This window comes from Silurus meridionalis, chromosome 4 (assembly GCF_014805685.1).
Source record: "Silurus meridionalis isolate SWU-2019-XX chromosome 4, ASM1480568v1, whole genome shotgun sequence".
In the NCBI taxonomy this organism is placed as follows: Eukaryota; Metazoa; Chordata; class Actinopteri; order Siluriformes; family Siluridae; genus Silurus; species Silurus meridionalis.
The window spans coordinates 29,997,885-30,018,799 of record NC_060887.1 but is presented as its reverse complement, the minus strand read 5'-3'; the positions used below and the strand labels follow the sequence as shown (position 1 = coordinate 30,018,799).

The window sequence follows — 20,915 nt, the reverse complement described above, 5'->3', positions numbered from 1 at the left end:
TGTTGTCCGATCCAACAGACGAGCTTCTGTAGCTCAAAATTGCTGTAGTTGATGCTGTTGATGCTTAACAGGTCAGAACAGTTTTCGCAGGAAAAGGGGGACCAACACAATATTATTCAGGTGGTTATAATGTTATTCCTGATTGGTGGCCATAAAGTTACGCCTGTTTGGTGTATATAGGATTTTATTATGTATTCACCCTGTTTACACGTGCTTTGTCATTTGTGTATCGAGAAAAAGTGATGCAAAATGAGTGGTAGCACAGTGTTTAAGATGCTGTACTTTGGGTTGGAAGGTTGTGAGTTCAAATCTCAACACCACCAAGATGCCACTCACCAGCTTTTGTGCATTAACCCTCACTCCTCAGCTGTATAAATAAAATGGTTGTAAGTTTCTGTGGATAAGGGTGTCTGCTAAATGCCAAAGGGGGATTTTATCCAAAAATGTTTAAATAATGCATTTTAACAGTAATTGGTTGGGATGCTAGCAGACTGCATGCTACTAAACATTGTCATACCAAAAAAAAGATAAAAGAAAAAAATGTCAGATTTTATTAATTAAAGCCAAAATGCAAATAAATCAGATTTTTGTGACAAATGCTAGTTCAAGCATTTCAAAACATAGATTAATTGGATGTCAGAATACTTGGTTTTTAGGTAGAGCCTTTAACTGAACCATACTCATATTGTAGAGTTAGACAAGTTAACGCTTACAGTCAAATTTGTTTTTTTTGTGAACACGTTCATAACTCTTGTTGCCATTTTACTATGTGCTATGCAATAATACATGCATTTTGTTGCTTTCCTGTTTGAGTCTCCAGATCATTTTCTAATTAAATTTTAAATATTTTGGAGGACATTTAACATCAATCTTCAGCTCACAAAAACACGGCTCCCAAAGGAAGAACCGTAACAGGGCACAGTGGGAATTGGCGTATTATGGTTGTTGCTTGATGTTTCATCCTGCTGCTGTAGTCCATCTCTGGAGAGACGAATCACAAATAAGTGTATGTTATTCTGAGTGAGATTGCTGACTTTGCCCCTTTCCTCTGTTTATCCCTTCTGTTGTGCCCAGGGTGAAGTCAAAGTGCTGGAGGATGGAAAGTGTTGCCCTGTCTGCAGGAAAGAGTACATAGGTAGGAATGTTCAAAGTCTGACATCAACTTAGACTTACACTGCTATTAGTGCTCCTCTCTGGCCCCTGTGGAATTGCTGATCTTTGTCAGCAAATCCTGAGGATCCATGTGCAATGGATGAAAAGTTTGTTGCACACTATTAACTCTGGTGTGTGTGTGTGTATATAAAGGATTGTCAGACCTCATCTGGTGTTTCCTGGATTTGAACTGGAATGAACTGGACGACTCAACAGAAAAGTTTTAAGCACCAAAAAAGTACTTTTTTACAGAAAGATGTCCAAGGAGTCATCTCGTCAGCAGAATTCTTTTCTGAAAACTAGCTAATGCAATCCTACGATGTGGACTCTGGTGCAGGGTTGGTGTAGGGTTGTCAAAACTATAAATGCTCTGAACTATTCTTAGCAGGAGTTGAACGACTTCCAACACTTTCGGAATATGTTTGGTAGACAAGCAAATATTTAAATCCTTTAATCAGACTGACATTTTGTGCTTTCTCTCTCTCTTGTGTCTGTAGAAGATCCATGTCATCGCCACACTGAGATCAGGAACATTACCAAGGGTGATTGCCACCTGGACAATGTAGAGGTCAGCTTCTGCAGGGGGCGCTGTTTGTCTGGAACCGATGTTATTCTAGAGGTACAAAAAACTCTCTGCTATGCAAATACCCGGTCTGATCCTGTATGGGTATGTGTCTATTTGGCATGCCAGTAGCAGAAACTCTAGTGTTTGGTTTACAACAAAGCTCCAACATAGTCCCAGGATGGCTGCCAGATGGTCCTCATGTATAATCTCTTTCAGCTCCAAACCCACCTGGACCAGGTGTTTGGTGCTTCTCCATTGCTTGGTTTTCAGTGTAAGAGAACAGATTATGATCCAGTTTTGGGAAATATTAGTGTACTGTCATGATCTAAGAAGGAACTATATAGCGTTTATTAGGTAATGCATCTGTTTTAGTAAACCTCTGTAATGGTACCCAATGGCAGAATGAGAAATAAACTCAAGATGTCATATCATATAAGCTTTAAAGAAGTCCACATCCTGTAAACTATGCTATTGCTGCATGTGAGCCACATACTTATTGCTGTGATCATCGCATATTCCTCTAATAAACATAATAAACCATGGCTTCAATTTTGGAGGAACCATTTGCAGAATTTAATATTTTACTCTATATAACAAGATGTATGCGATCTTAATCAAAGGTGAAAAATGGAGATGACAGGTTTCACAGATTTCATAAATCATCCATCAGTCATCTGATAAACCCCAAAACTATGTGACGTGTCCAGAATAAAACATCACACGCATACTGCTCATATAGTCAGTAATCCCGATTCTCTGAATCTGGGTTTTGTATCCCAAAACCCAGTGACAGCTCGATTATCATTGGTGATGTCATGATATAAAGATTTTCAAATTAGTCAGCACCCTTGATGCTCCAGGATCTTATATTAACAACTATAACAACTATAGTATGAGTAGAGTGCTGGAATTTATTATTTTAAAAAAACGTATTCAAGTATTTTATTTCTTATATACCAAAGTAATACCTGAATTTATTTACTGTATATAAAGAATGACACATCGTATTATTTGTGGTACTGTTATAACTTGTGTTACACAACTTGAATCTTTTCGTGTTATCAAGCAAGCATAAAATACTTAACCCTATCGCCCTCTGTCCATCTATTTTCTTTCACGTAATTAAATAGATAGTTTGATAGATAGATTATTTAACTGATCCCAGAATTTTATTCACATAGAACAATTCAAGCGCAGTATCTGTTCTAATCATTTTAATATCCGAGTCATCATCTATCTATCTATCTATCTATCTATCTATCTATCTATCTATCTATCTATCTATCTATCTATCTATCTATCTATCTATCTATCTATCTATCTATCTATCTATCTATCTATAATACTAGCTAGAATACTTCACTATATCAACAATTACTCATGGTTTACAAAAACAAAAAATATCAAAAACCCATAAAAACGTTGTTAAAACCTTAATTTAATATATGATACATCTGTAAAACAAGTCCCCATGTGCGTTGTGTCTACAAAAATTCTAATGTATTGGATATGCTCAAATAAACCTATAGCTTGAACTACTATTAAAGCCATTCTGCTTCACAAAAATAAAATCACCTTCAAACCAACCAGAATTGAGTATCAAACTGGTCAGGGGCTGTATATTTTATAATATATGTGGTACTATAAAGTTTCACAGTTTCTCTGCATTATCATGGTTCCTAGACTGACAATCACAAATAACCATTCTGTAAGTGTATATAATAGTTAAACCAACCTGCAAAAAAAAAAAAAAAAAAAAGGAAACTACAGAAACAGTATGTCCATAATATTAGAAGTTCTGTTTTTGTATCAGTTTGTTGTTTTCTTTGACCACTAAGTGACTAGGTAAAGGCAATATACTCAGTGGGACACTGGGTCTAAAATCAGCTGTATGCCTGATGGATGCTTTGTGAATACAGACCTGATTCTCTATGTTTGGGATCAAAAATCGACACTGACTCTCATTGTAAATCTGATTAGTCATTGCATGGTTCCCTTGAGCCAGCCACCTAATCTGGGTGATTCTATCTTAGTGTGTCTGTTTGCTATGACTGTTAAAAATATGTTTAGGCTTAGAATGTCTCTCAAGTCACCATGGAGACGGGAAGCAGAGCACTTGCGAGCATATAGATCTCTCATTTGTTAGATTTAACACCAAAAGCACATCTTGTTCCCCTGTTTTTTGTTCAATCATACTCCTCTCAGGACATTAAATTGAATCCTATTCTCAGTGTGCCTGAAAACGTATACACCCTCTTTGTCATGCAGAGAGCAACTTAATCTTAGGAAAGTAAATGTGCCATGAATCTAATATTTGGATTGTTTCATGATTGTAGTTTTCCCGTTTATTCATCTTGTCATCTGTCATTTCCAATGCATTTGCAATTTTGTCTCCTTTGTCCCCAAATTCTGTCTCCTCCTATTTATCTTAATTCTTTAATTCATTTTCTTTGTGTCTGTGTTTTTGTGTGTGTGCCAGGAGCCCTACCTACAAGCCGTGTGTGACTGCTGTAGTTACAGGCTGGACCCCCAGACTCCTGTGCTCTTCCTCAGCCTGCACTGTTCCAGTGGTGAAAGTGAGCCCGTGGTGCTGCCCGTCATACAGAGTTGCGAGTGTACCAGCTGTCAGGGTGGGTACAGGTGTAGTGTGACCACACATACACTAAGCTAAACTTATACAACTATGAAATGAAAAATACAAAACTAAATACTCTCAGGGATACCACAGACAAGCCACAGACAGGCTTTCTATAGAAACAGTATTTGTACAAAATGCTTAAAATGTTTTGAATTTTCATTCGTTGAAACCTGCTTAATTAGTGATTAAATGTATACGTATACAATGAACATTTAAAAAAATCACTTGTTTGATTTTAATACACTCTAAAGATAACATTCGGTCTCCTGCCATGAAGGTTTAAACCCATGCAGACTTATAACTTCTAGATGGCACAATATTATGTACTTTGGTGATCAGTTGCTGTGTAGTCCTTAAAAAAAGTGTAAAAACTCTGGAAGTCATCTTTTTATTTTCAGGACTTCAGATATGGTATGTATAATGTCAAAATTATTATAAAATCACTTATTATTGTTATAAATGTTGATCTATAATAAATGTAAATGTAATGTTAACATGATTGCCAGTTTCAGACTTGTAATAACACCTTAATTATTAAATTGAGATTAATTCATTGCATTTGCTATATAAAGTGTTAAGGACTTAAGTGCAGAGCTCCAAACTATTGCATTAGGAACGAATGCTGTCCTTGCAGTTGCATTTTACTTTTTTTAATATCAAGGACAAGGTTTATTTTAAACCCTATAAAATAATCTGTTAGGTTTGATCAGTCTTTTTTGAAGACTTTTTATTAATATCTGGCAGTGCTTGTTCTAGTTTACTTATTTCACAATCACAATCTAAATCTTTGTTTAAGGAAATATAATGGTAAATGAAGTCTTTTTCCATTAAACTATCACTGCCCTTGCAGCTCCTACCAAACGTATCTACTCTGGTAAAATCTCTGGTCTCTGTGGCACATCAAAGAGGTGTGGACAGTTAATGCACAACCAATCAGCATACAAAAGTGCTTCTATTTGTCTATCATGTTATTAGTCCGTTCAGAAGCTTGTCATTCAGACATTTTAGCTTCAACAAATATCCTTGTACTGCTTTTTTATTTTTTCGTCTTGATCAGCAGAAGGAGACAGCAAGGTAGTTACTTAAATACTTTAATACAAACTATAGGATCATGTAGCGATCTTTTGTTTGCACCCTCAACAGGAAGTCAGTGATAAAGTAATTGGTTTAGCTATAAACTGCAGTGTTCTTTCCCCACATCACATATGAATAATATATGAGTCTTAGCAATGTCTTTTGCAGGATAGTAATATGATGTTGATGTGACATCAGGTGGTGGTGTTTGGAATGAGTAGAATTGAGTACTAGTAGAAGTAATGCTAGCTGCAGCACAGGTCACGTGTCGTGTTATCCTGAATCTATTGGGTTTACACATTTTTTTTTTTTCATATAGAATAAAGTAAGTGTATAAGGAGGTCTAAAAAAATTTTTCTTGGTGTTGAAAAAACTTTTTCCCTTAACAACTAAGGACAAAAAATAACAGCCTTCCTGTGACTGCCTTGGCTGGTAATTTCTCTAGTCATTTCTCTCTCTCTCTCTCTCTCTCTCTCTCTCTCTCTCTCTCTCTCTCTTTCTCTTACATGATCTGCACTGTATTTTCTGGCAGCTTTGTAACTGCTACAAAGCTGACTCAGTAATATCACGTCAGCGTTGAATGTGCTATAACCATTCACACACCCAAAACAGCCAAACTTAAGTCTTTATATCAGCAGTTCTGAGTTACACCGAGTCCATAGATATACTGTATCCAGGGTATGCACTCTCCTTTCCTCTCTTGAGTTACCATCCTTTTTTTTTTTTGCAAGAACTGTATTGTTATATAATTATTGTTATATCATTGTATTGTGGCTGTATGTTGAGTTATTTGCAGAGGACAGTAAATCTATACTGCTATACAAGCTGCACATTGACTAAAATATATCAAAGTTTAATTTCCATAATATTGTCCATTGAGAGGATATATGATCAAATGGTTGTTAAAATGTCAGGGGTGTGCTCTACTCTACAGATACTGTATATTTATATTGGGGGTGTAACGGTACATAAACTGTACATAAACATGGGTCTGTATTGTAGCAAACACACTGGTTCTGCGGTGAAAGAAAGGGAGAGACCCAAAGTTTACCAAAAGAATTTCCTTGTGGACCGCACACGCTTTTTCTTGCTGTTTATCCGAGTGCACTTGCTGGCCGGCACGTCTTTCACCTGCGCCCACCCACGCGTAGTCACGCTTAGTTGGTGATGCTTACACTCTTCTCTGCTTGGTGGCGCTCTCTCCTTAGGCTGGTGTCTCTATCCTCTTTATGGGCATCACCAGACTGAAACAGAGTGCACTGATTAGTCTCATCAGCTGCAGGGGTTTCTTACCGCCTGCTACCTCCGTGGCAAAGTCTCCAATGCGTTATACCGCTCTTTCAGCATGGGGGTTCGGCACCACTGTAGAAAACTCACTGGTACCACTTTGGAAGAAAGAGAGACAGGCAAAAGTTTACTTTTATATTCACCCCGGCACTTTCCTTTTCCAGTACTCACGCCGGGGCTCACCCACACACTTGCGGTTCAGGACGACTTTCCATCTTGTCTTCTGCCGGCGGCCACACACAGATCGTCCCGCCTTCCTCCGGCATATCCTGTCTCACTCGCGGATCGGCACGCTTTCACCTTCTAGCGCCTTGCTAGTTTCCTTGCGCACCAGCACGCCTTTTCCTGGTGACCGCCCACGCTCAGTCACCGTTCAGTGACCCTTGTGCTCTTCTCTGCTTAGTGGCGCTCTCTCCCTAGGCTGGTGTCTCGCTCCTCTTTATTGGCGTCACCGGACTAAAACAGAGCGCACTGATTAGTCTCATCAGCTGCAGGTGGTTCTTACCGATCGTTCCGTCCGGCTCCGCCCTCCAACGCTCAAAGACACAAGTGCATACATCGGTTTTTAAGTTACGGTTTGGTAACATTTTGGTACAATTAGGGGGAAAAAATGCAAAGCATAAAATTGCTTGACATTTTATTATTGCAGTTTATTATTATTTACATTTGTAATCATTGATATTTAAACAGTTTACATTTTTAAAACAATTCTAAATAAAATGCCTGCTTATTAAATAATATATAAAATAATATTTATAACAATAAAATAGAATAAATGGAATTAATGCAATACACTTTTTCATTATATTTATTTAATTAAGTAATCAATTAAATTGGCACTATTTAAATTGATTAAATAAAATTAAATTATTAGAAAAATTAAAGAGTTTACATTTGTTAGACCCCATTTGGGTAAAGTGGATTCTTTAGCGTTTTCATGCATGCACAAAACAAATCTTATTTCCGGTATGGAGAAACCACAGTGACACTGCGCTCCAAGTTTAATAATATTAATTATAATAATAATAATTAAAAAAACGTGCGAGGCAGAGACTAAACACACTTGTGGTCTGCCACTTAATACGTTCCTGAGGGATTATATACATATAACAAAAAAAAGATTTCACCAACTTTATGGCCGCCTGCCTAAAACTGCGTTGGTCCCGATTTTTCCTGCTAAAACAGTTCTGATCCCTCGAGCAGTAACAGCATTAACTTCTTCAGCAGTTTGTGCTACAGGAGCTCGTCTGTTGGATTGGACAACACAGACCAGCCTTCGCTCCGCACGTACATCTGTGTGCCTCGGCCACAAATGACCCTGTCGCTGGTTCACCACTGTTCCTTCCTTGGACCACGTTTGATAGAAACTGACCACTGCAGACCAGAAACATCCCACAAGAGCTGCCGTTTTGGAGATGCTCTGACCCAGTCATCTAGTAATCACAATCTGGCCCTTGTCGAACTTGCTCAAATTCTTATGCTCACCCATTTTTCCTGCTTTTAACACATACATTTTTAGGGGCAAAATTTTCGCTTGCTGCCTAATATATCCCACCCACTAACAGGTGCCATGATGAAGAGATAATCAGTGTTATTCACTTCACCTCTCATAATGTTATATTGTTGGTGTGTGTATATATATATATATATATATATATATATATATGGTTTCTTTGTAACTTGATTTCTGTCCTGGGTCAGTGAAGAAACATTGTTTAGCTCACCCCAATATACACAAACAGCAGGTGTTGGGCTGCTGCTGATTTAATGTTCTCCTTTCTTATTTTCAGGTGGAGATCTGGCCAAACGTTAAACATTTTTGGAACAACTGACAGCTTGGGAAAAGAAAGAAATAAAAATCACCCAAACACCCTCAGTATATTTTGAAGTAGCTTGTAGTCATTATATGACTGAAAACTTTTTATATAGTACTTTCTGAAGCTCTCAGATAACTGTACAGGTTTTAAATTATGGCTTTTATATCCTAATGTCTTTTATGTCTTTTGGTCTCTGTCTCTCTCTGTCAAACACACACACACACACCCACACACAAATGCACACACAGTACACTGCATACTTAAAAAATTTATTACATCTGTTATATTTAAATACTTACTGTTAAATGTTGCAGTGAAACCTAATGCTCTCAGTGCTCTGTATTATGACCAAAGATATTCCTGTTCTTCTTTTAAAATGGAAAAAAAAGCATTTTTCATTTGTATTTGTATTTTTTTTTTTTTACGTTTTCAATTCCAGCATATCTATTTAAAATTCTGTACCTATCATGCATTCATATGTTACTAGTGATCAACCTAAGGCTTTAGTAATAATAAAAATGAAAATGTAGTTTGTGTGTGTGTTTTGTGTGAATGTGTTTTAAATGTCAATGAAAGATACTTTGACTTCTGAGCTATAAATTCCCCACACTAAATGTATCCTGCATTATGATATCCATACGCCTGTCCACTGTTCTGTCTGCTGTATGACTCACTGCAGCAGCTGGAGTCAGATACACACAACGATAATGACCACAGATCTTTCAAAAAGCACCAGACATAACAGGCTTGATAGACGCACCCTGGAGGAGAACAAAAAAGAATAACGGCATGGTTTAACATTACAGCTGTGGCCTTTCCAGGAAATCTAAACACGCCAGGTATTACGTTTTAATTTCGAAGGGAAAAAAAATCTAATGTTGGACACATTATATGTTTGAGTTTATTCTTGGTTTATTATAGAGTTTATTATATCTACAGCGATAAAGTGGCAAATCACTGCCATTAAATAAAGCACCATTTAGATGTTGGCTCATGGTTCTAGTTTCTGGCAGTCGTGGACCTGAGCACAGACTTGCAATAGATTTCACGAGGCAAAGGGCCAACAAATGTAGTTTCAAAAGTATATTCAGTTCTGCCATTAAATCATTTGTTACATTTCTTTATTTATATTGCAACAACAATAATAAGGGGAAATTATTCCAAAAACATTATCACAACAATAATTAGTAAATATTACAAGTAATAAACAAGGAAATAAATATGATGATTGCCTTCTGTTATAGGATAATAATCCAGATGAGCTAGTAAAGTGGTGCGATGAAGTCTGTATGAAAACAGTTTATTTCCTTCACAGCAAATGCCAATAATTAGATTTTTTTTAACTTATACAATTATGCTGTTGTATTAATGTGTGCAGCGCTACACACGTGTTTTGCCAGTCAAACTTTGCTGTAACAGTTTCCTTCTGACCAACCAATCAGAGGACAGAGAAATGCTGACGCTATTCTGGGCCAGGTAGCTGCCCTGTGAGGCGAATATAAAATCTGATGGGTTAAAGAAACAGAGCTATTTCTTAAGGAGACTATGGTAAAGACCCCAGCAGTACAGACTTTGAAGGTCCTGGGGAGATTAGATTGACATGGCAGTACATAGAGGCTGAAATCTGATTGGACAAAAAAATCTACATCCACATACACGTACTGGAAGCAGTGCAGCCAAGAGAGACGCTACAAAATGAAGAGAATAAACTGTTGGGAATAAATTAATACAATTTCATGGAACAAATATTAGAATTTAGGTTGTAAATGTAGGTCAGTGCTTCTGGTAGTGTTTAGGCCAGCAGAGAAGGCTTTGCTGGCCCTGACCACCCATCAGTGGGGTGTGGGTGTGTTTGTGTGTGTGTGTGTGCACTGTGTTTTTAATCACAAAAAAATTGGTGAGATGTGTGTGTGTGTGTGTGTGTGTGTGTGTGTGTACAAATGTTCAGAAATCTTTTGTTAATTACAAAAAAATGTGTGTGTGTGTGTGTGTGTGTGTAAACAGAGCAGTTTATATGAAGTCTGTCTGTCTATGTGTATATTTTGCCACATAGATTATTGAGGCGTGTGCGTGTGTACAATGTGTGTGTGTGTGTGTGTGTGTGAGAGAGAGAGAGAGAGAGCGAGAGAGAGAGAAAGAAAGATTGGATAGAGGAGGAGGAGGAGTGTGTAACACTGGGAAGCTGGAAGATCTCACCGGTGGCCTCCCTGCGCGCTCGTGCCTAAATAAGGGATTGAGGAGGGAGAAGGCCACGGGGCGCCCCCTAGCGGAATCACTAAATAAAACCTCGAATCCCCGACATAACGAAAGAATCGGAGGGTTATTTTCTCCTTTAAAATTACTCACCATTATTACCGAGCCTGCAAAACCGACAGTAGAATCATGTGTAGACAGAAAATATTTACCTGCTAAGCTTATTGCGCGTTTTTTTCTCTCTTTTATCTGTGGAAATCTCCCAACCTTCAGTAGTCTTATTTTTTCTTTAAAAAACCCGCTCGACTTGGATGGCTTTTTCCCAATACATCACTAAAGTATAAGATCCTGGTGATAGCAGGATTTTTTTTGCACGAACTGCTCAGTACAGGATCGTTTAGATGGTTGGAGATACAGCCCGCCTCTCAGCGTTTCGGGTAGGGAAACCCCACATCCACGCCACGGTGACGTAGCAGCTACAGTGTGTGTGTGTGCGCGCGCGCGCGTGCGCGTGTGTGTGTGTGTGTGTGGCGGTGAAAACCCTACAGCTGCGTCCATCAACCAAACAAAGAACCTTTTAAGTCCGTCACGTACACACTCTCACTCACTCCATCACACACACACACACACACACACACACTCTCTCTCTCTCTCTTTCTCACACACACATAGAGACCAGTGCAGCCGGGATCGAGGTGAGGCGGCATGCTTTGTGTGAACTCTTTCTGTTTCTTTATTAAAGACGCTTCATGATAGTTCACTATTGTGTCTCGGATTCTTTCCTCCAAATCATCACCACACCTGCATGGTGAACATCACGCACCTGTCGCACGCGCTTTCGAAATCATCCTCCTCCTCCTTATCATCCTCATCATTAACATCTCAGTTTGTTTAGAAAGCAAATCTTTCCTTATTCCATGCTTTGTTATGTTCTTGTTTCTGCTACTTGCATGATGATGATGATGATGATGATGATGATGGGGGTTCGGGGTTATAACACAGGGGTTGTAATGCATCATTTGGGTATGTGTGATGGGGCTTTTGAGGATGCTGATGGAGCGCTTTTGGTGCGCGCTGTGATGTTTTGTAGCTCTTCCAGCAGAGCGGAAGGGGTTGAAGGAGGTGTCGCCGCCGCCTCCAGTGTGTGAGCTCCATCCAGTGCGCGCACTGAAACATCTCCAACCCCACCGACGCTCTACCGCGCGAGAAGAAAGCGTCCTGAGAAGAGGAAAAGAGAACGAAAGAAAGAAAGAAAGCAAACCCATCAAAACCTTGGAGTTGTGACACCATCAGTTTTTTTTTTCTTTTTTTTTGTTTTGCTTTTCATCCCCCATAGAACCTGGATGCGACGAAGTGAGCGCGCGTGCAATAGTTCATTCTAAAGCGGAGAAAGGATTTCAGGAGCGTTTCCGGCTCCTTTTTTTTTTTTGACAACACACGCACACGCATACACACACACACACACACACACACACACGCGTTGAATTGGATAGGAGCAGAGTGGCAGTGGCGTGTGTGTGTGTGGGGTGTTGGCCGCTAGAGCGGACGGCATCGCTAATGAAGTTGCCCGGGCGCCGCGGCGCTCTTCGCTCTCTGTCTAGAGGCGCGTGAGGCTCCTGCTCCAGCTCCGGACCACGCGCCGCGTCTGGACCACGCGCGTCACGATCAGGATGCCGGTGCGACGCGGACACGTGGCGCCCCAGAACACCTTCCTGGACACCATCATCAGGAAATTCGAAAGTCAGAGTAAGTTTCATCTGCTTATGTAAGTAACTTCTGGAAGGACAGTCTTGTTTTTTCTTGTGGAACGGAGATCTTTCTGGGGGTCTTCAAAAAAAGGCATCAAGAGGCAGAACCTGTAAAAAGTGCCTCTGGTGGCCATGTTAAGGAGGTTCTTGGGGAAAAAAGTAAGACATTGTATCCATGCATTATATATTATATATTTCATAAGGTATATATATATATATATATATATATATATATATATATATATATATATATATATATATATACACTATGACAGCTGCTACTGTCACTAATCATAATTATAATAATAATGATAAGAGTACCTCCCCACAATTCCTAAATTATTAAATACAGCACTAATTAAAGTGATTTTAATAATACATATAAAGCTGTTAATGTTTTTTTTTATCTCTCTATAGCCATAGCAAATATACAAGTTTGTCATTAATTCTGAAAAATAAAATTTTCCTAGCAAGCTACATCTAAAGTGCTAATATAAAGCATTACCTGAGCTCATGCTGACCTTCAATCAATCCAACTAGTAATAAATAAAAAAAAACTAATCATGGGGCATGTTATAAACCATAATGTAAGCAATGCAGCCCATGTTAGTCTTATTTTTCATTCAAGCATCTTATGCTAATTTATTTATTTATTTATTTATTTATTTATTTATTTATTTATTTATTTATAATGATGTTAACAAGTTTGAATGAAGAGCTGGACATCTGCTTTAAAGCAGAAGCGATTACTAATTATATTTCCTGTCAGTTATAATTAAGGTTACTACCCCCCACCCACCCACCCACCCACCCACCCACACACACACACACACACACACACACACACACACACACACACACACACACACACACACACACACACTCGTTTGTTTGTTTTTCAAACAGCGTCAATGTATCAAACACTTTATTAAAATATTTCGATAGTATCAAAATAAGTCATATTCTAAACTAAGCATTTTGTGCTACACAAAGATCATTGAAGTAGATGATTAGAGATGAATGAAATGAAGTGGAGTGGTTTGGGGCAGGGAATGTTGTACAGTACGGCAGGAATCAATGATTTTGGTCAGTGATCAATTATAGAACAGGCAGTGTGAAAGATGCATTTAGGAAGATGTGGTGGATTTCTTTCCCCTGCCACGTCTTTCTGTACATATCGACAAAACTACTAAAATTACATGTCCTTAGTGCTGAGAAATGCTGGATTAAAAACCTGCAGGCTTTATCTTGGTCTTATCTGCCTTCTGGAACAACAAATATTGAGGCACAAACATGCTTTCTGCTCAGTCATAACTGATTCTATTGCATGTCATAGATGTTTTGTTATAAAAAGCTGATATGAAATGAAGGCTATTCTGTTTAAAACATCCATTTGTACATAGTTGCTAGATTGCTCTTTCTTTCTTTCTTTCTTTCTTTCTTTCTTTCTTTCTTTCTTTCTTTCTTTCTTTCTTTCTTTCTTTCTTTCTTATAATAAAGCACATTTACAAGGACAATACAGCTTGGTCGGTCTGGTAGAATCATTACATTACAGTTCGACTGTTTATTTGCGTTAAGTTAAAAAACATGGTAACATTTAATACGAAAAAATGTGTCAGAGTTCTATTGTCAAAAAATTGCAGCAAATCTGAGACTCCACAAATCTCTTGAGTGTTGAGTTACGAGTGACATCACAGGATTGAGCTTTCCCACTGCATAAACAGCACTGGAGTGAGTAATCCTGCAATAAACACCTCTCTCTCGCTGTGTGCCAGAAAAAAAACGTGAGGTGTGGAAAACGCCTTTGATGGTGTGTTTTTTTTTTTCTTCCATGGTGTGTTTTCCCTTTAATATCATTTCCACGTCAAAGCGACACCCTGAGACTGTGTTAAAATAATTCATTTGGGATTTACTCACGGTTCAGATCGGTACTGTTTAAAACCGATGTCACAGTTATGCCATATTAGATGGAGATATACAGACAATTAAGATCTTGAAGTCAGTCAACACAGTTTTAGTTTTCTCCTTGGAAGCACTTGTTTTTTTGTCACTGATATGGACTTGTACTATCAAGAACACTTGATAGTATTCTGAGATAGTCCCTCTGAGGATTATTAACAAACTGATTTATTTTTAAATTACTTTCAGTGGGTGGATTTCATCTGTACAAGGCCAGGGAATTTTAGAAGCTTCATATTTTATAGGTTTATTAATACTTGTGTGGGTGATGTCCTGTATCTGTTTTGCTGACCTGAACCCTGTGCTGTATATTTTTTCTTCAAACTAATTTAGAAAACTGATCCTGGGTCTGTGTCTTTGCGTTGACAAAAAGCCAAAATCTGTGTTGCATGCTCTATACCGTATCTTAGAATCACACCCAGTATTTTCTTTCAGAATAATTATAGGCACACTTTAAATGTTTTATTAGTTTTTAAGTGATTCAGTTTTAAAAATTTGTTTGCGCTGTAAATAAACAGTGAGATCTTTTATTTGACCTATTTTTTGCTAGGTTTGACTTTTAAGGTGTTGGCAAAATCTCTTGCCTAAACACTTGTACAAAACCAGTGCACAGTCAGACCCTGACGTACGACGTATCGACTTATGAATTTTTCAGAGATACGACTGTCACACAAAAAAACGGGAAAAAAAATGAAGAATTTATTCATGAAAACCTCACGTGCAGTCAGTCAGTTTTCTCCAAACAGTGGGGGAGAAAGGGTGTCTGGCAGGCATGCGTTGGTGGACCCACAAAGTCGCTAGCGTGTCTTCCTCTAGTTAAGATGTGTTCAGTGTTCTCATGCATTCTTGTAGCAGTTACTTGTATCGACTTACGTCATTTCAAACTACGGCAGGTTTTTCTGTCTCTATCTCCGTCATAAGTAGAGGCCTACCTATATTAGAATTTTTAACAGTTCTGACATTCAACTTATGTTATACCTATACTATTATCTAGTGTAATTTTAGAGTAACTTCGTAATCATCAATATTTTAATTTTTTAAATAATTATTTTAATATTTTATGCTACTTGTATAGACCTGAAATTTTGCTAAAAATGACCAAACCTGGTAAATGGTAGTGGAACCACTTGCTGTAGTGAACGCAGTTGAACAAAGCTGTTATTCAAATATTTATGATTACACAACAGAATAGACAGCACATATGCAGGTCGACCTGAAATTCGGCTATTGTAGCTACCTTTTGCATTTTTTTCTCCTGGTAATATTTTTCATGGTGTGCACACATTTCTAATATACAGATAATACCTTCAATCCTTTCATCCAATCATGAGGCAGAAACACAATGCAAAACAATTCATGCTGATACAGCTGAATTTAGGTGATGTTTATATCAATGTTTAGAATGAAGAAAACGTGTGACCTGTAGGACAAAGCTATCAAAGTGGAAGGTGAGTGTACTGTATTGCTTGTTACATTATTGTAACACTGTCTATGTTTGCAATTAGCAAAAAGTTCTGATTATATGTTATAAAACAATATCTTTTTTTGTTTAATTGGTAATACTGTCCATTCTAAAAATGTGAAAAAAAAATTGGGGCAGGGTGGTTCTTGCCCCAATAGGTCTCAGCACTTGCTGCAGTTACCATTTTGACCCCTAGGTCCTATGTTATATTCAGTACCCAGATTGCACAGCATTAAGAAGGCAATTATCTATTTGCTGATTTCAACTAGAATTTCATCTACTACAGTTCTTTCTTTCTTTCTTTCTTTCTTTCTTTCTTTCTTTCTTTCTTTCTTTCTTTCTTTCTTTCTTTCTTTCTTTCTTTCTTTCTTTCTTTCTTTCTTTCTTTCGGCTTCTCCCATTAGGGGTCGCCACAGCGGATCATCCGCATGTTTGATTTGGCACGTTTTTACGCTGGATGCCCTTCCTAACGCAACCCTCCCCATTTATCCGGGCTTGGGACCGGCACTAAGAGTGGCTGGGGTCGGTTCCCTGACCGGGGATTGAACCCTACTAGTATATCAATTTATATTGTATTGGAAGTATAAATTAAGCCTTCACCACCAAGGCTAATGTGGAGATTAATAATAAGTAAATGTTTGTTTTGTTTTTTCTTTTCTTTATTAAACTCATATGAAATGACACACTATAAAATAAAAAAAACACATTATGCTTATGTTTAAATGAATATAAATCACAATATAAATCATACATCTCATTTTATCTGAAAACATGTATAATGGATTTATGGTGGATTTTAAAGTTTCACCAGCCAATCTTGAATGATTGCCATTCATAGAAAAGGAAGTGCATTTGATAATGAGTGAAAGGTCAAGGACAAGACTGCTTTACCCAATGACTAATTCCACCCAAAAGGGTAACACACTAGAAACCTCACCTGTGTAACGAGGATTGCCTCAACAAACATTATGGTAATGCCATTTCCTTTAAGGGCACATTAATACTGTGGTAGCAATTACTGTGAAGTATATAGTCTCTAGACCTCGAAATAGTAATGGTGGTGTCAGAAAATCAAGGATGTACACTGCCAAATTCAGTGTTGATGTGACTGGATATTTCATGATGCATAATTAATTGAGCAGACATTATTCACTCTGTCATCAACTTGTGGCGCTCTAGCGATCCTAGGACAGCCGCCAAATATTGATGGGTATCTTTTTATTTGCTTCGCCAGACATCGAGGAGCCGTGCTGATATTATGAAATGGCTTGTATTGCACATCAATAATTTATTGACGCTTTATTAATGCATTGATAATGAATACCATTAATCTCATGGAGAATTTGTGTTTTCACAGAAGTTTAGTGTAGCACTGCGTTAAATCTAATTAGCATCATTTATTCTGAAAGGAAACATCAGTTTGAAGTACTTTTCTATTTGACCTTTGCTTTTATTTTGGCTGCCTTTTATATAGTTTGTTCTTTAAACTGATTGGCTTATACTGATTTAGGGTTTAGTGGTTTGAATGTAGTTTTAGCAGATCTCAATCTAACAGTAGCAAGGCTTTCTTTTTTGCTTCGGTTGTATTTTTTTCGACACATGCCAAGTTGCGTGAGTTTCTCACACCTGTCAGTGTCCTTTTTAATTTGTCCTTTTTAAGAGACATTTCCCCACCCCCTCAAAAAAACACAAAAGTTTATTTTTACAGTGCACTCCAGTTGACTTCTGACCCCATTTGTGACCGATGCTTTGAAACCCATCGTACAGTACCCTGCGTGACGTGTATCTCCAGACACATGGTTATCGCGTTAAAGTGTTCTCTGCAGGGTAACAGCTGGAGTCACCCGACTCCAATTAGATGTGTGTCGAGCGGCTGAACCAGGGGAGGATATTAAACACTGCACCATGTGCACAAACATAACCATCACCAGGACAACTATTCAGGGAACAGATTCAGTACCTGGTTCCTGGGGGAGGGAGGTATCCTACGGCACTGGCTTTAATCATCATATTCTCCTTAGTTCTTAGCAATAGATTTCGGTTTTGAGAGGACTGTACTAGATGGCTGATTATAGAGTATTGCAGTGCATTTTTTAGATGTTTAATCCTTAAAACACTCAGTATATCTTCATCTCAGTCTATTGCTATATTAAAGGAAAAATAGACACACAAAACCTGTTTGAATGCTTTCAATGGCAAGCTGTAAATCCAAAAGCAGTTTGTTACAAAGACTGGCAACACTAAAGACTACTACTGTATATATTAATGTTGTATGGCTACTTTAAACGAGTCTCTGTATCATCAACACTATTTTATACGGTTTTAATAAAAAATGCGAAAAATTCTGGACATTAAATAATAACATTCTACTGTATTCAATACATCTTAAACATTTTTTTTTTACCTAAATAGATCATACTGTAAGTGTAAATACTAAAATATCTTCAATCCATCTTTCATTATTCATCTCACTCTGTCAACTTTTATGTCTGTTTCACCATTTGCTTCTTCTCAGTTTTGCTTGTTTTCTGCCATGTGTCCTTAACTGCTACTGAGTGTAATATTATTTGAGCTGGGATGTGTAAGGAAACACTCACAGACAGATGAGAGGCTTGGAGGTGCTAAAGCCCCTAGGTGCTACACATTTCTCCTTATTCTGATTAAAGGTGCTGCATTTTACATCCCTATGAAAAAATAATGGCTCCCTCCACCTCCTTGACTCTTTTTCCTTCTAGTTTATGTGTGTGAACTGGACCAGCTGGGATTTTTTAATTCTAAGGTTATTTGTGCATAATAGGGCTGTGAACCAGAAAACTATTTAGATTTCAATATTTAAATAATGTAAAATAATAAAATGTTAAATAATTGAAATAAAACATTAATTAATGAATTAATAAACAGTATCTTAAAACTGAGTACACAAAATTACATTTCAGCAACCATTTAAGTATTCCTTCTCAAGAGACAATACTATAGAAATAAAACTTGGATATATTTTAGAGTAGTCAATGTACAGCTTTTGTAGCAGTATAAATTTTCTGTCTTCTGAAAATACCTCAAGATACAGCCATTACTGTCTAAATATCATTATGTATATATAAATGGCATATAAAAGGCATCAAGGGGCAGAACCTGTAAAATGTTCCTCTGGTGGCCATGTTAAGGAGGTTCTTAGGGAAAAAAGCAAACCTATGTTACTTAAATCTTTCTCTTTGTGTAACTTTGTCTAGACAATTTTAATTTAGTCTATTTACCTCTAGGCTAAAAAATCATTACTCAAGAAAATAAATAGTCTAAATTATTTTTTATTAAATGCAGGTATTGCATCAAGTCAAGCCAAGAAGCTTTTATTGTCATTTAAACCCTACAGTATATAGCTGACACAGTACATAGTAAAATGAGACAATCTTCCTATGTTCCTATAGAGCTAAGGACTAAATTAAGTTGTCCGAGCCACACAAACAGTGCAAGACAAGACAGTGCAAACAGACAACACAAGAAAGTGTCTCATAAGAGAACTGTATACAGGTGCAGTTGTTCTTGGTTCCACAAAAGTAGAAAATAATCCACTTTTTAATTATTTGTTAACAGTAAATAAGACAATGTGGATGCAGATCAAGCCTTATTTGCTTGTCAGTTTATATCAGTTGGCCTTTCAATGTATGTTTACAAAAAGTGATGCATGTATGAAGTAAGAAAGTCAATCTGGATCTCAGCTGTTGTATTGGGCATAGAGTGTACCATATGTGTATATATATATATATATATATACAGTATATATTACCTTTAGGTTGTGCATATGCTGAGCATATGTTGTGAATAAGAAGCAATTTGTACTTGTTAAAGCTATTAAAGTTCAAAAGTTCAAGATTTAACTGAAGTTAATAATGTGTAGAGATATAAAATGTGCAAACTGAAAAAGATAAAGTTGTTTGTTTTTCTTTTATGTAGAAGAAAATAAAGTTAAAGGTATAAGAACACTCAGACTTTGATCTCTAAAGTGATGATTTATATGGACACGAGGTGCATCAGAGACGTGAACTTGCAGGAAACAGAAAATTCTATATAAAATACTTTATAAAAGTCATTTCGCCACATCATAATTAATAAAAACTTAGGGCTATACAAATAGGGCTATACAAGTTTAATACCTGCACTTTGCCCACAATCTCTTTTACTGCAGAGGCTAAGTAAATTTATTGGCCGTGATGACACAATGTGGCTTGCCCTAAATTTCATATTCATAAAGGCAACCATACAGAACAGACAGTACATGCTGGGCTGCTCATGTGAACATGCATTTGAATACTAAATATTTACGTAGGTAGAATTTGAATGCACAGAGATAAAGCGACAAGATACAGCTGAACTGGGAGATTCGATCAATTCTATGCAAAGTAGGGATGACGCAATTAAGCATCAAATGCAAAACGATTAACTCTGGAGAAATCCTCAGATTAGTCATACAGCCTGGGTTTTCTGTTCTCCCCAGAAAATTTTACTCTCACCACTTTAGTTGTTATTCAAATAAAAGGCTTAAAAAATATTGCCTTCTGTTTAAAACAATATAAAATGTTAAGCAAAGGGAGAGGTCATGTTATGTGAATTAATGTCACACCCACAAGAGACATCATTTGCAATCATAAAACATTTAACATTTAATGCTTGTTAGTTGTTCTATATTTAAGGCAGTTGTTATGAAGTTTTGTCTATACAAGTTCTATTTTTTGTATACTGTAAATGACTGTAAATTAAATGTATTGTTTGTGGGTTGTGTTTGCAGGCTCAGGGTTTTCAACCTACTATATATATGAAGTGAAACTTTCATCAGGGACAGTGTACACGTGGTCATGTAGTATGTTGTATTTAAAATGCTATTTTAGCCAGTCTCTGCAGGATGCTCCCTATACCCAGCTAAAATGAACCCATTACTCAATACCTGCTTAACACAAACGTAATCACAGCTGCTCCCTTAATTGCTTTTCACTTGTGTCTTACTGCAAGCTACACACTGGTTTGC

The 20,915-nt window shown here is 37.3% G+C and overlaps 2 protein-coding genes across 3 annotated transcripts in view; both read left to right on the top strand.

Moving 5' to 3' along the window:
• The window catches only part of sspo (SCO-spondin), an 86,920-nt gene extending 77,934 nt beyond the window's left edge, over positions 1-8,986 (top strand). The window contains 4 exon segments of the mRNA XM_046846134.1: positions 1,075-1,135; positions 1,650-1,771; positions 4,197-4,347; positions 8,507-8,986. Of these exon segments, the coding sequence (XP_046702090.1) occupies positions 1,075-1,135; positions 1,650-1,771; positions 4,197-4,347; positions 8,507-8,529 (357 nt within the window). The 3' untranslated portion in view covers positions 8,530-8,986.
• Positions 8,987-12,247: 3,261 nt separating this feature from the next.
• The window catches only part of kcnh2b (potassium voltage-gated channel, subfamily H (eag-related), member 2b), a 226,855-nt gene continuing 218,187 nt past the window's right edge, over positions 12,248-20,915 (top strand). For both annotated transcript variants that reach the window (XM_046847060.1, XM_046847059.1), the window contains exon 1: positions 12,248-12,472. In XM_046847060.1, the coding sequence (XP_046703016.1) occupies positions 12,397-12,472 (76 nt within the window). In that variant the 5' untranslated portion in view covers positions 12,248-12,396. The remainder of the gene's footprint in view (positions 12,473-20,915) is intronic.